This window comes from Myzus persicae, unplaced genomic scaffold (genome assembly GCF_001856785.1).
Source record: "Myzus persicae strain clone G006 unplaced genomic scaffold, MPER_G0061.0, whole genome shotgun sequence".
Lineage (NCBI taxonomy): Eukaryota > Metazoa > Arthropoda > Insecta > Hemiptera > Aphididae > Myzus > Myzus persicae.
In genome coordinates, this window is record NW_019104167.1 from 431,216 (window position 1) to 446,696 (window position 15,481).

Below are 15,481 nucleotides of genomic sequence, written 5' to 3' on the forward strand. Positions count from 1 at the left end.
GTCGGTCCAACTTCTCAAAAAATGCCTATTTTACAAGAATCGTGTCCTTGACTAATACCAACTAATAATCTTTCGTACCAAGACCACATTTTCTACGTTGTGAATATTTTTAAATTTTTATGTTACACTTATATATTGTCATCTTCAATCACTTTTGTTAAAAACTGAATGGGAATGGAGTTAATCTATAAATACATTAAAAATGAACAATTCTAATTTAATGATTGTAACTCAGATAACAGATCTAAGCATTCTATTGTCAAACGACTTATCATTTAATAATCACATAACCATGATCTGTAACAAAGCTCTCAGAGTATTTGGTTTTATACAACGAAACTGCTTAGAATTTAAAAACCCTAATTGCTTTAAACTACTATACTGTGCCTTAGTACGTTCTATTCTAGAATATGGATCAGTTATCTGGAATTCTTACCAAGCCGGACTAATTAGTAAAATTGAACGGGTCCAAAATCGATTTTTGAGAGTACTAGCATTTAAGTCAAATAGAACTGACGTCTCGCTTGAGTAACTAGCTAGCGAAGTGTCTAGGCTATATAAACTGCTAAACTCTTAAATAAATTGTCCAGAACTACTAAGCCAAATACCTCTAAATGTTCCTCAAGCAAATAATCATGTGTATGTTGTATGTACCCACTTATCGTAATGATCATAGTGAATTCACACCGATCAATAGAATGTTAATTTCTTTTAACTTAATAAATAATTTCGATTTTTTCCATGACAATTTAACCAGGTTGAAATCAATATTTAAATCTCAAGTGTTAACGGTTCCAAGTACTATTATGTATTGAGTATAAATACTGATACTATAATATGTCAAAACTAAATTGATTAATATTAAGTTGATTAGCTTATTTTATTATGTTTTGTTTTTGTTATATATGTAAAAAAAACTGTTCTGAGTCCAACTGTGGGCGTATACAATTAAATAAATAAATAAATAAATATATTAAATACAGTTAATATTATAAATGTATAATATGTAATAAAATATACATGTATTCAATTATAGATAGGCATTCAAAAATTCAAAAAGTGGAAAAACTGGTAATTTATTGATCAAATATATTTAATGCATTATACTTACCTTTTAAAAATGTGTAAAAAGACTAATTACAAAGAGTCTGTATGTATGGTTTAAAGACTACCAACCGAAATAGTACATAAGTAAGTGCCTACTAAAATTATAGTTATTACGCTTTTAAAAACAATGTAATTAAGTTATTCAAGTTAAATGACAATAAAAACAATTTAACCTGTCATAAAAATTCCTGTATAATTGACTTAAGCATATTGATACCTGGAAAATTTTTCCGGTAAATTTACCGAACTAACATATTATCTAATTATTAGAATAAACAATATAAATATGTAAATTAAATAATATTATGTTGGTTATTACTAATTTATCCAGTACGAATGCCTGCAACTGGACATTAAACGTCTTACATAGTAACATTTTTTTATTTCCACGACAATTTTAATTTTAAATGGCAAACTACATGAAATATTGAAGATTCTATTACAACTAATTTGCCAAGAATTATTTCTGTTCCGTAGCTGAGTTGTCAATAGTGGAAAAAATTATTCAACTATCAATTTTCAGGGTGGCTTCTGATAGAAAATTAGAGTTGATGTAATACTATAGAGGTAAAAGAATAAAATTACCTGTATTATTCTAAATAATCGTGAAAAACAATATAAAGCTAAAGGAAAAGGGAAATTTTTACAAAAAAATCGCTTTCCATTAAAATTGATTTTGTTTTTTCGATGTTACCTACTCAAGACATATAACCTAATGTCCTCAAATATACTTGATATTTTCACCAAAGAACATATTAAAACTTTCTAGAAATGGTAAAATTTTTAAAATACTGTGTCGATTTTTGAGATTTTAATATTATTTAGTCATTTTAAATTTTTGATTATTTAAAAATTTTTTGTATGAGCGCTAATAAAAAAAATTTCATTAAGTCAAAAACCTTTAAATTTTAACATAAGGTTTATAAGTTATTGTTGAAACTATTTAAAAATATTATTATAAATATACGTTTTTTATGCATACCGAGCATCTGAAGTTAAATTATGAATAAAATTCTATATCTACAAAGAATAACGATTTTAGTTTATTTATGTTTATACCGCATTACTATAAATATTAGAAAAATAAATAACACAAAACATTTGTATGATTATATAGGTTCGTTTTGGCTCAGAATCGTTTTACGTAAGCAATGGTTCATCAATAAATTCAAATTTAACACCGTTACAGTAGCTAATATCATACTAGTGCACTACATCTTACTCGATGACGAGATACCCTCGAATTCCACCATTCAGCACTATTTGGTTATCCACTTCCTCCTTTTTTTATTGTGGCTTTATTTTTCGATTGATATTTATAAATATCAAGTGCATTTAGTAATTTAACCATATTTTATGTTATTGAAACATAATATTATAAATCGTGCGTAAATGGAAAATGCAATATGCATATAACAGATGATACATTGATACATATTACAAGAATCAAATGTTTGCATATATAATACATATATAATACATGTATAATATAATAATATATATATACTTTCTTCCTAGTATTAATTTTACTAGGATTTCTAGTTATAATAATATTATAATATGAACATTGGGTATTTAATATCATAATGTATACGAATATTAATAATGTAAACTTACATTTAGTAATGCTCCAAGACAATAAAAGACAATAGCACTTTAACAATAAAATTATGATTATCCAATTTCTTATCAGGTCGATGGTAAATACTTATAGTATTCTACACACCGCCAAAACAAAAATAAATAATGAAAATTAATACATTTGATAGATCAATGCATCTGAAAATACAAGTTTTATTTTTGTCTGAAAAGATTCAAGAACACCACAAAATATTTTAAATTAATATATTATACATTTTTAATTATTACAATATGAGATTGAAGTATTTGGAATATAAATACACAGATTATTGTAATTTATTTCACATATAAAAATGAATATTTATGTGAGTGTAAAACTTAATATAACAATACATTTAATTTAAACAATTATATTACGTTGTATTAAGGATGATTGAGCAATTAAAACAAATAGCTTGTACAACATAAACATTATACTACTGCTTTAATTCAAAATATTGCACTTACTTTTCAATAGGTAGGCTCTTAACGTCTAAATTAACGAGATTGTTATTATTGAACTATGTGTAAAAATCTTAAAGATTATGTAAATACTAAATATATATTTAAAAAAATATAATATGTTTGTAAAATCATATGAAAAATACTATGAAATAATCTAATATTTTAAAATAATCTAAAACATGTATTATACATTTTACCTAGGTAGTACAGCTAATTAGCTTATACAAATATTAGAATATAATGCTTATAAATTATATGTATCTAATCTAAATTTTACCTTTGGAGAAAATTGTAAAGAGAAATACTTGGCGTTCCGTCTAAGATTAAGTGTATTAAAAATAATTCTAAGCCAAAATACATAAATGCTTACAGAGATGCTATTCAGTCAAGCGGTAATCAATATTGTACTTTAACCAATATACCAATGTACCTACCATATACTTTAAAACTATGTTTAAGTGTTTGGTAAACACTATAATATTATACTTTATAGGCGTAATGGTCGCAATGAAACAACACCATGTTTCAATATTTCGGTGCATTTTTCTTTTACAAAACTATAAACTATATAATAATATATAATATATACATTTGGAACGCCAATGCCTAAAAATAACACTAATATCCTATTAATAATAAACTATGATATAAAGTAGATGAATTCTACATGTTCAGTCTAATAGAGTCCCGAAGGGAAATCTGTAAGTTTCCCCGTGGAAACAGACATGTTAATGTGCTGTAGCGCTTTCAAGCCGTTTGAACTACCACCCGAGCTAAGCTTGCATTTAGGACTTGAGTCTTTTCCAACGGCAGTGGTCTCCTTATAACCAGAATACAATCCTGCGTTGTTGTGACCTCGGGTCATGAAAACCTTGGGTTCCTTAGTGACCCTGCAGCCCATTGGTAAGTACACGGACCTTTCAGACTTGCAGTGGTCGAATCTCATGACCGGTATCCGTGAGTCGTTGATGTTCCTGGTGCTCACCGACCTCGTTACTGGTCTATTGTTGGCATACATCGAGTTTTCCGCCTCGGGCGCGTTGCCGAAAACGTTGTATATCGATTTTCGTCTGCCGCCGTCTTTGATTTTTTCCTCGTCCTCCACGCGGTGATTGTGCAGCGCCAGGTCCGAGAATCGTTTTATTTGTTTCTGGACCGAATGAAACGTTTCACTTCTTTTTATTTTAGACTTTACCTCCTCATCATCCTCTTCGTAAGCACACTCGGAGTCGATGCTCTCTTCATCGTCCTCGAAAAACGGGTTGACTTCGAAGTTTTTGTTCATGAATAGGCTCCTGGACCGCCTTGGTGGTTCGGGGACGATTCTGGTGGGAATGATGACCACGTCGTCTGTGTCGGAATAATCGTAATACCGTTTGGAGTTGTCACTACTCACTGAAGACATCTTCCGTCCATCACCTGATTCAGTAGACGCATCATTTATAACCTTGTCGAAGTCTTCGAGCACTTCCTCGATGGTCGTGTCACCTTGTGATACGCTGTACATCTTGTAGGGAACCTTCACTTTCTTTGAAGACACTTCCTCTTCGCAGTCGTCTTGTTCGGAAGAACTGATGCCTTCGTCTTCAGCTGAATTGCCACCTCCTTCAATTTTATTCTTTTGTGAGCTGTCCAAGGGATCTTTGCGTGAAGAAATTACACGTTTCTCTTCTTGGAGAAGCTAAATATCAACAATAAAACAATTTGTCAATTAGTTAATGTATCAGTCGATTTATATCAAATACGATTTTACGTCATACTCACGTGAATTTTTTTTTCTAGCATGACTACTTTCTCTCTAAGAGACTTAGCCTCTCTGATGACCTCGTCGTGCTGTCTTTTCAATGACTCAACATTTATGAAATTTTTCTGCCACCTGTATATTTCATCTGATACGGAGCTCAATAGTGGAGATTTGTTGGAAATATTCTGAAATCATTACCGTGTCATTTAAGAAAATGAATTTTTTTTTAAATATGTCTCTTACCTTTAATATAGCTGCAGGTTTAAAACCAGCTTGTTTGAGTTCGGCTTGCACATAAAACTTTGTCTGAAGATCCGGACAAGTTTCTGTGAAGGCGTTTATAAACTTTAAACCAGCCAACAGTAGTTCCATACCGGAACTGCCGCTACCGGACATCATTCCCACTAAAAATCTGAACCTGACAGGCTCAGCAAATCTAAGTCGCATTGTACTCATTGCGTCCGAAACCGTATTGTGTCCATCTACTGTACCCGATTCACAGCATGCCTTGGTCAGTAACTATAAGCACACAAATGCAATCAAATTATTTTAATACAATATTTTTCTATGAGTCAAAGTACATTTTTGAATCGTAATTTTTATTTCAGAATATCATTAAATGTATATTTATGATGATATGATTGGATAAAAATATATCAATACGTAATTCAAGCTTATTATTTTATAAATGCATTTTTAAGTTAACTATACAATATTAAACTAAAACACATGATGAATGATTCGATCCACAAACCTCCAGAGTCAGTAGTCGAGATTGATTGACAGTGCTCATGATGCACGCGGCAAGGGTGTACAATCCAGCAGGAGATATCGCCAATTTCCTAGCTGCATCTTGACAGCGCATGCAATACTTCAAACATTGCAGGCATGCGTTTTCGTCTAATGTGATACGGCGCTGGTTTGCTGGCGTGCACTTTGTTTGTGTGCCGTTTTGTTGGATCGTTTTCAGGAGTTCCAGCAACAGTGTGACTCCGTCTATTGGGTCACCGACGAATTCTTGTACGAAGCTACAGATCATAAAAAGAAAAAAAAATCAAACACAAAGTTATATATGTACCCACCAAATAGTTTAGTTTTTTTTAAAATTAATAGTTTATGACTGTTGACCCAATATGGACTATGTGATGGTTATTGGTATCTATATTTGCTACAGTAAGGACACTGGCAGTTCTAACTTATAACTGCATCTTGCAAGGTCAGAGCACATAATTCTGTACATATCGCAGGCATCCAATTATGCGCTGGACTAGGTATTCCGAATTATCAATTTATTTTTTCATACATACACGTACGACGTATATATACTAGGTACCTATTATATATATATATATATATATAATATTATGTGTTATACTAACCGGCTGATAAACAATTTATTATTACCTTTTACGTTACATTTTCATCTCGTTCTCGCTTGAAATAAATGACCGGTACCGGTTTTAGTGGTTAATTAATACTGGCAGTGTTATAACCGTTATTCCTCGGATAAGCCGGTTGGGTTATTTATTTTTTATTTTTTTTTACGCGCACTCATACACTAGGGCATTGGGACTCTGTATTACGTTATAATTTTTTCTGTCAGTGTCAAACAAGAATGGCGAATAACGTACACACCACTATAATTAAATTTAACGTATTGATTTTAACAACCGATAACATCTCTTTATTCTAATGACCTACAAACAAAATCATATTTTCGTGTTTACAACGGTTTAATTTGCAAACTACAACTCGGGCTTAATAAATCATAGCCGATTCATTAGACATGATACATATTTTAATTTTATTGAATTTGGAAATTATAATATTCCCTAAACTCACAACAACTTTATTAGACATTGATAGACAATTTTACATCTCTAAAAACTTATTATTTACTCACAATGTATAAATTAATTATAATTTATAATTTTAAAATTATGTGCCCACTTATATTGTAGTTGAATCACAAGGTATTTGTTTTATTAAATATTCAAAAAATTATTACATATACTTTTTTTGATAAATACAACTCACAATTCATAAAAAAAAAATTAAATTAGAAACGTGGGTAAATTAAAATTATTTGAAATCTAATTTATCAATCAAATTTGAGATGATTACTAACTCTAGTATCGGGTTTATAACGATTGGAACATTACTTTTTAATGTCTAGTACAAGAGCACAGGATGTAGCGATTGTATATTAATTTTACCATTTGTATTGATGATGAATACACTCATTCCTTTTTTGGTAGGTAATTTTCTAGCAGACGCAATAGACAACTTATAAGTTATAACCTGGGCGTGGAGCGAGCTTGAAATAATATATATATTTTAGGAACAATTGAATTCGGGAATTCAACAAGGTTGTTTGGGTCATAATTATTACAAATGTGATAAAACATACGTGATTTGTTTGTTAATTAGTCTTTATTATTATTGTCATTATTATCATTATTATTTTTAATGGACTACAAATAGTTGCGCAATGTTTATCATATTTAATAAAATCTTGTATCTACTTTATATTATAAAATGAGTCTTATGATGTTTGTATTTAAATTGAAAGAAAAACCTGATTAACTAAAATTAGTCTAGAATTACTGAGAAAAGTAAAATTTTATTTTGGAGAATAATCGTTGGATCGTGATAAATATATGTTTTATTTATAATTTTTCAGTTATTAAAACTCTACAATTTCACATATTTTAATATAGTATATACACTCCATAGTACATGTATAAACATCATATTACATTACTTTCTTACTCCCCAGAATGAAATTAATAAATTACCTGAAATAAGCAAGTTTTAGATCAGAATTCAGTTTTTCCAGTAACTCGGTAGCTGATGTGAATTCTTTTAGAGTCATTTCGGTTTCTTTCGGTTCAGACGAGTCACCGTTGTTAACGTCGGACGTAGGCCCTCGCTTTCCAAATTTTCGCAAGGATCCGGCATAGTCTTCTACGTTGTACACCGGTGGTCTTGGTTGATCCTACGACAATAACACAGAATAATTAATAATCTTTTTAATAGCACTTTTCCAATAATAATTAACACAGATAATATAGTAAGCATAAACCGGTCACGTAAAACAATTAATTGTTAAAATCGTACATAAAAAAATATAAAATTTGTTGTTATTGATTGTTTTATGCCTCGCAATACCATTATAGGTATGATATATGATATTGGATAACATTATATTTTTAAAAAACAAAATGCAATTGAAACTTATGATATTTTAACAGAAATCTCACTTTTAAAAAACGCAGCACCCATGCATGGGATACACGAGACAACGTTCCTTTTTCACGATTACAAAGCCGGCATGACTTCATGATTAGGGCGCGGGCACAAGACTAAACGGACGGAGTAATTTTTATTTTAGTAAATAAAGCGGTTGTCGTATAATTGCCCATCCCCGGATAGTTAAATGAAAATGATTTCACTTTTCCGCTTCATAATGAATAGAAAAAGAAACATAATTTTTATTCTAATACTTTGTTATTATTACGTGATTATAGTTTCGATGGGATCCCACGCTACAAATGAATAGCCGACTATATTGAGAGCGGATTTCGTTATAAGTACCTACATAACGCTGTAATGTTGGAACTCTAAACTTCTTTTGAGTTGTTATAATTGCCTTGTAACAATAAGACTACTGTTAAATATGAAAAACACGAGCAAATAACTCGTGCATGGGAATTTTTCACACACCTAATTTTCTTCTCATCCGTTACCCAACGCTAAGTATCATCATTCTGCCAAATTGTGTCCGTCCTGGGCAAATCCTCATACTCTGTTTTACCCTAACGGTATTTGATAACTGTAGGTACTACATAACCCTATTGTACGAAAACACTAAATAGATTTAGATAAACAGATATTATGACGCATATATTATAATCACAAGATGTAATGCAACACCGCAATTAGAAATAATTCCATGTAGGTACAGTTTAAAAACAACTATTTAGTAAACTTTATATTTTGGTAGCTACTTATTTTTTTATATTGGCTTTTATAAATCTTTATTAAATCCTCATATATTTTGATATTTTTTAATCTTGGCTTGTATAAATTTACTTTGAATACATCCGCTGTTAAATCACTTTAATATAAACAATCGTAACTAAGTAACCAACGTTTTTATTAACGACCGTCAACGGACGGTCACAGCAGGGATATAAGATATTCTAAACGTATTTTTAGACACCTAAAATTATGAATTTTTCTGGTTTTAGAGCATTTAAATTCATTGGCTATAGTCATTAATAAAAATTATCTAAACTTTAAGTAAAGTTGATGGAGGATATATTAAGTTTGGTTCTTCTGATTACCATTATGTATTTATTTTTAATGAGACAACGAGGCATAATAATTTACTTTCATATTCATAACCAGTGGTAAGTCAATAATAAAATAAACATATCATAATACTAAAATAAGACAATTTAATTTTGATTGCATTATATTATGAATACTATTAAAAAGAAAAAGAGAAAAAAATCCTGGTAGAGAGATGATTGTAAATGATACTATACTAATTTGAATAATAGTTTTAATTTAACACTTATTACCTATATGTGATAAAGAATAATATATTATTATGTTGAACAGTGGGTAACCTTTATTGATTTACATTTATCTCACAAAATCGCAGTCAAAACAAGTTTATATAAAAACTTTTAAACTGTATTTAAAAAAAAAAAACACTAGTGAAAAGGAATATTTAAGCGCGAAAGTAGTTTGGTTCGAGTTTAATTTTAGTGTATTATGTATAAAAAATAACTAATACGGAGATACTGATTCGTTATTCTTAAGGCATTTGAAGGATATTTTCAATGATTTCTAACATTTCCAATCACGTCATTTTTAAGATAATGTATCAACTAATTATTAAAATCAAAAAAAATATTTTAATTGTATTTTAACAAGTAAATATAGTATCAGAATATCGGATTATAAGTAGGTAGGCTGATTGTTTTTATTTAATAATATAAAATTTTGCAAAGTAAAAAAAACTAAAATAAACTCATAAGATATTACAATTGATGTGTATTGAATACCTTGTACATTCGTTCGTTTTTTATTACGATAGGTAATATTTAATATCAACGGATATTAAAATGCCCAATGAAGTGTTATTACAATTTATTAAAAATGTATTTCAACATTTCAACAGGTTAATAGAGGAATACAATTAATTATGCTTTTCTATAGCTTTTGTATGAATATAATATGTATATTTGATTTGTATGATGTTAAAGGTTAATATACTATAATGTACCTATGTATTAATTTATTATTACACAGTAAAAACGCCTACAAATATTTCTTACTGAAATAGAAAGTGTTAAAAAATAATGTTGACGTGAATATAATTACGTACCTATATAATACTGTCAAGATTAATGTAACATTTATCTGTTTAGTTAAGACTTTTGTTTAATTTACAGTATCAAAAATGAAAAACTAACCTTAGATAATAATAAAGAAAAATTAATGGATAGGTACAGTATAAATAGTATAATTACTTAATAATCTTAAATGTGCAGTCTTAGTGAATGGTAAATCGACAAAGACAATCTGTGATTTACTATTCAGCGTCTTGGTTACAGAACGTTTTATTTTAACCACCAAATAAAACTATGAAAAAATGATAACACAAATAATAAATAGTATTCTGATGCTAAGCACAGTTGTTTAATGTAAGATGAAACTCTAGGGGATATTCATTTACTTTTGTATATTATAAATAATATCATACTATTATCAACATTAGTCATAATAATGTTCCAAATATTCACATAATAATTAAAAATGTGAAATACAGGTTTCAGACATTAAAATATTTTATTTTAGTAGTATATTCAACAATTTTCATTGTATTAATAGCTATTATTCTTGATAATAGTTGAATATAGTAGTAGTAGTAGTAGTAGTGCAAATGGCAAACTTAAACTATGTAGGTTACTTTAATAAAAAAAAATAATGGGTTTTAACCATAAATTATTTTTTAAGTTTATTATTAAAAATATAAACATTGTATAATGTGGGACATAAATATGGTAAATTAAATTGGTCTATCTAAAATCTGCATGTATAAATAAATACTAGGTAATTTGATATTCATTTGATTTATTCATTATAAATACATAAATATACACACCAATCAATTTGATTTTCACATGATTTAATTAAATTTCACGGCTAGTTTATTTCAAAATATACCCACGTAAAATTTCACTCTCTTTAAATGTATAATATATATCAATCATGCTTGTTAAAATAATAAAAAAAATCTGTTTTGAACTGAGCTTTCACAAGCGAATTTTGGTTCAATATTTTATTAGTTTATTGACAACATAATTACAATATAGTGTAATAGTTAATATTAACTACATATTATTGTATAATATAATATATACGTATACATCAGGTCTGAATCTCATTATTTCAAAAACTATTAACGTTTCTTCAAATTAAGAAAAAAAAATATTTTCAAAAACATTAATAGTTATCAAATTTTAAAAGAGTGTTAAGCCAAAATCACCTGTGGCTTCTATCTATCAAAAGAGAGCGTCGATACTCTATAGTCTATAAGATCAATTATAGGTTATCACGAATTTTGAAGTAACATTATCTACCATGGATCAATTTCAGTTACTGAAATTTTTCATTTCTAACATAGAATTAAATTCACAAAATAAATAAAAATATATCATATTGTTAATAACATTTCAAAGTAAAAATTAACATTAATATTACTGTAAACGTTAATTAATAATTTGTTTAAACCATGGAATTAATTTGTCATGTTTTGTATTATTCATTTTATAGTCAATAAAACTCTTAAATGGTCGCAATCTATACCCGGTTTATTTAATTAATTCGGATTATGAGGAAAATGGCAGTATCGTGTATTTGGCATACCAATCAGGAAATAAAATCACGACGGTAAAATGGAAATGTGGGAAGTGGAAGAGAGAGACTGCAACCATTCATAAGCTGGTGATTCATTTAGACGTCGTTGCTAAATATAACTTACCTGACTTAACTATTTTAATTATTCGATCAAATCACTATGTGTATACAAATGTACTGAGTTCAACTGGTTGACTTTCAATCGAATTGTATACCTGTTTATAGATTGGATAGGTTGTACGATCTTGCACTATATTTTACTTTATAGTCAATCTATTTTTAATAACTGGGGAAAAATAACTAACCATTTCAATATATAATATGAAGGTTCGTTTAATTTCACGGACTACCATCGCCAAAAATCTTACGAACATTACTTTCGCCGGAGCAATTCCGTTGTTAAATGTCGGTGGGTTTTTATATCAGAGAGTCGGGTAGGGATTTTATTGTGACAACGCGCGCGAATATGACATTTACATATGTGGTCGTGATTAACAGATCTGGCAATGTTTTAAGTACGTACACAGAGAATTATTCTCCATACTGAGAATATCGAGACTAGAATCTTTGTTCAAGGATATACATCGACTGCAGTGAAAGAATTGCATTCATCAAATACGTTTGAAACCAGATTCATATTATATATATACATTTCTTAAACTATAAGTATATAAACTAACAAAAACAAAAAAAATTATCCTCAAAATGAACGACTTCTTTTAGTTAGTTGAATAAGGCGTATAAATTGATGTTACGTAATTCGATTATATTTAAGAACAATATGGTAAGAATCATAAGTACTTATTAGTTATTTTCGTATAACATTGATTATACATGGTAGTCGTCGGCACTTTTTCAAACAAGTAGGTATGAGTATGAATTATTTTTATTTTTATCAGTTTTGATGAAATTCTATTGTTTTACGCACAAAATAACTATTATTTTAGAGATAAGGTGAACTATGGCGGTACTTCGACTATATAATTTAGTCAGAGAAAGTTACAGCGATATGTTACCACATGTTCTTTAGCTTATAAAATATTAAAATATTAAAATCTTGTATCAAATCGATAGTTCAGCCTCTTTATTTTAATTTTATTTCACACTGCAATATGACTAGACTGTAAATTAAAAAAAAAAAAAAATAATACGCCAGTAAAATCCCCAATATATGTATGTTTTTATTAATATGTTATTTTATAATAAATTACCTATTGAAATATTACAAAATATATTCGGTTAAGTAAAAATAACCCGAAGGCTATAAATATAAAATACATGCGTGTATGTAATAGGTATGTTAAAAGTTTTAGTATATAAAATTAATTATCTTGAATCAACAAATGAAAATATGATAAAAGGTAAACGTTGAAAATATTTAATTGAATTTTAAATACAGAACTATTATAGGAGCACTGACGTGAAAAAAACACACTCGTGCCTCGCACACCCACGCACGGGTCTGATACAATAAAGTAACGAATGCAGGTATGGTTATTTTTTTTTTTTTTAGGAAAATAATTGCGTCTGTTTATACCGCAAAATGCACAAACTGCAACTCAAACGTACGTAGATTTTGCGTGAAAAAAAAATACAAGAAACTCGACAGTAAATTAAAATGTATAAGTACCTACGGAATGTGTGTGTTTGTGCGATAACGTGTAAACGTCGCATAATATATTTTTCTCGACGCCATTTATCTCGGGGTGAGATTCGTCGTAGGACGGCGGACGACCGAAGATTTCCGGCTCATTGTGTCTGGACCACCTTGTGCAGGTGTATTATATATTTATATACACATACGCCGGATACTAATTAAACGATTATTCTTTTTCTCTCTCTCTTCTTTATAAGCGACCGGGAAAACGATAACATCGAAAGTATCGGTTTTACATATTATATGTATTATATTATGCGACATACGATGTATAATAATTATTATATATAAATATCTGACTCACTCTCAGTCTGTCTCTCTCTATTTTTGTACATATATTTATCTCACAGCCTATTATACACACTTACGACGTACTGCCTATAGTTGTAGTGGTATAGAATAATACGCTACGCTAGAAATGAAGAAAAAAGAAAATTCGCACCGATACGTATTATATACGCTTATACATAGCCACATGGGTATACCTACTTTGACGTCATCAGTATTATAATATATAATACGTAGATTACCTGCGGGATGCTCCTTACAATGTAAATAGAGAGCTCACGAACTGTAAATACCTTATCGTAAAATTATCATCAATCATGTGTTCGGATAAAAAAAAATCCACTGGAGTCGTGATCCGTATTAACGATTATCCTCCAAGACGACATTATATTTTATGTATATACATACACACGTGTATCTAATTCCGTAGTCTTATTATTCGTGTCCTTTTTTGAAAACTACCGCTACTTATACGTGTAACGTGCAATAAAACCTTCAACGGAAAATATTTGTCGATTTACATATATTATTATAATATGTTTATTTTTGAAAACAAAATTATGGTGTCACCGGGGGCAGTGGTCGAATCTCGGTATGCCACTGCGGCAGGATTGTATAAAATATAAATAACGGCGACATTATAATATTCTTCTATTATTACTATATTATTATGTAGTACCTGCAGCTATACCTACCATATATATATATATTACTATAAGTACCGACTACACACACCGGGATATACCGACACGTAATATTTCTACTGATAAATTAAAGGACATGATATCATTGTGCATATGAAAAAATAAAAATAAAAGTCGACAGCTTTATACTACGCGTTTCGAATTTGAAAATCCAGTCATATACGCATAACATCGTTATCAATATTCTTGAACAATACGTGTACGACGTATCAATCGAGTTCCGTCGTAAATTACCAGTACCCATACACCATACCCATACGTACACTGCACCGCGCAGGCTATCGTACGTCATTTACCATTATATACATACAGTATGTATATAAATATATATATATATATTAAATAATATATAATAATAAAATATGTCTGTGCACCATGCACGGTCTTCGGGTAAGTATATTTGTGCGTGTGTGTGTGTGTTTCTCTCTATACTATCCACCTGCACATCGCGCGCACCGTCTCTCCGATTTCGTCCAACGGACAATATAGTATAAATACGTGATGCACTTGGTAATGATCAAATACACGCATACTGTACAAATGTGTGTGCCTGTAATGTAACGTAATCTCAACCCTCTGTGCGTCGGTCGTCGTCGTCGTCGTATTTGTCCAAGTTTATACGTGTATATAGTATACACGACGCGCATCGTATACGATATGTACGATGCGACCCGGTGTGTATACCGCGGAGGGACGGTATAAAATCCGACAACGTAGGTACCTATCTATGTATAGGTATTATAATATGCAGCTGTATACAATGCCCTATCTATTAGGGGGCCATCAATCTTCGTTAAGTGCGTTTCTTGTGCGCGTGTACCTACACAATAATATATATACACAGCGTACTCGCATTGTATATTATTATATACAAAGGTACCACATCGGATTCGTCGGATTCACACGAGCTCGAGGAAATATTGTTTTTTTAACCAACATGATATTATTATTATTATTATT

General features: G+C 29.6%; 1 protein-coding gene across 4 annotated transcripts in view; it reads right to left on the minus strand.

The window, feature by feature from the left end:
- Positions 1–3,680: 3,680 nt before the first annotated feature.
- Positions 3,681–15,481, minus strand: part of LOC111039519 — a 58,731-nt gene continuing 46,930 nt past the window's right edge. For 3 of the 4 annotated variants that reach the window (XM_022323065.1, XM_022323063.1, XM_022323067.1), the window contains 5 exons: positions 7,735–7,934; positions 5,691–5,964; positions 5,180–5,455; positions 4,957–5,121; positions 3,681–4,873 (listed from right to left, as the gene is read on the minus strand). In XM_022323065.1, coding sequence (XP_022178757.1) covers positions 3,869–4,873; positions 4,957–5,121; positions 5,180–5,455; positions 5,691–5,964; positions 7,735–7,934 — 1,920 coding nt within the window. In that variant the 3' untranslated portion in view covers positions 3,681–3,868. Of the gene's footprint in view, positions 4,874–4,956; positions 5,122–5,179; positions 5,456–5,690; positions 5,965–7,734; positions 7,935–8,199; positions 8,320–15,481 lie in introns of those variants that run through there. The other variant, XM_022323066.1, reaches the window with a different exon arrangement.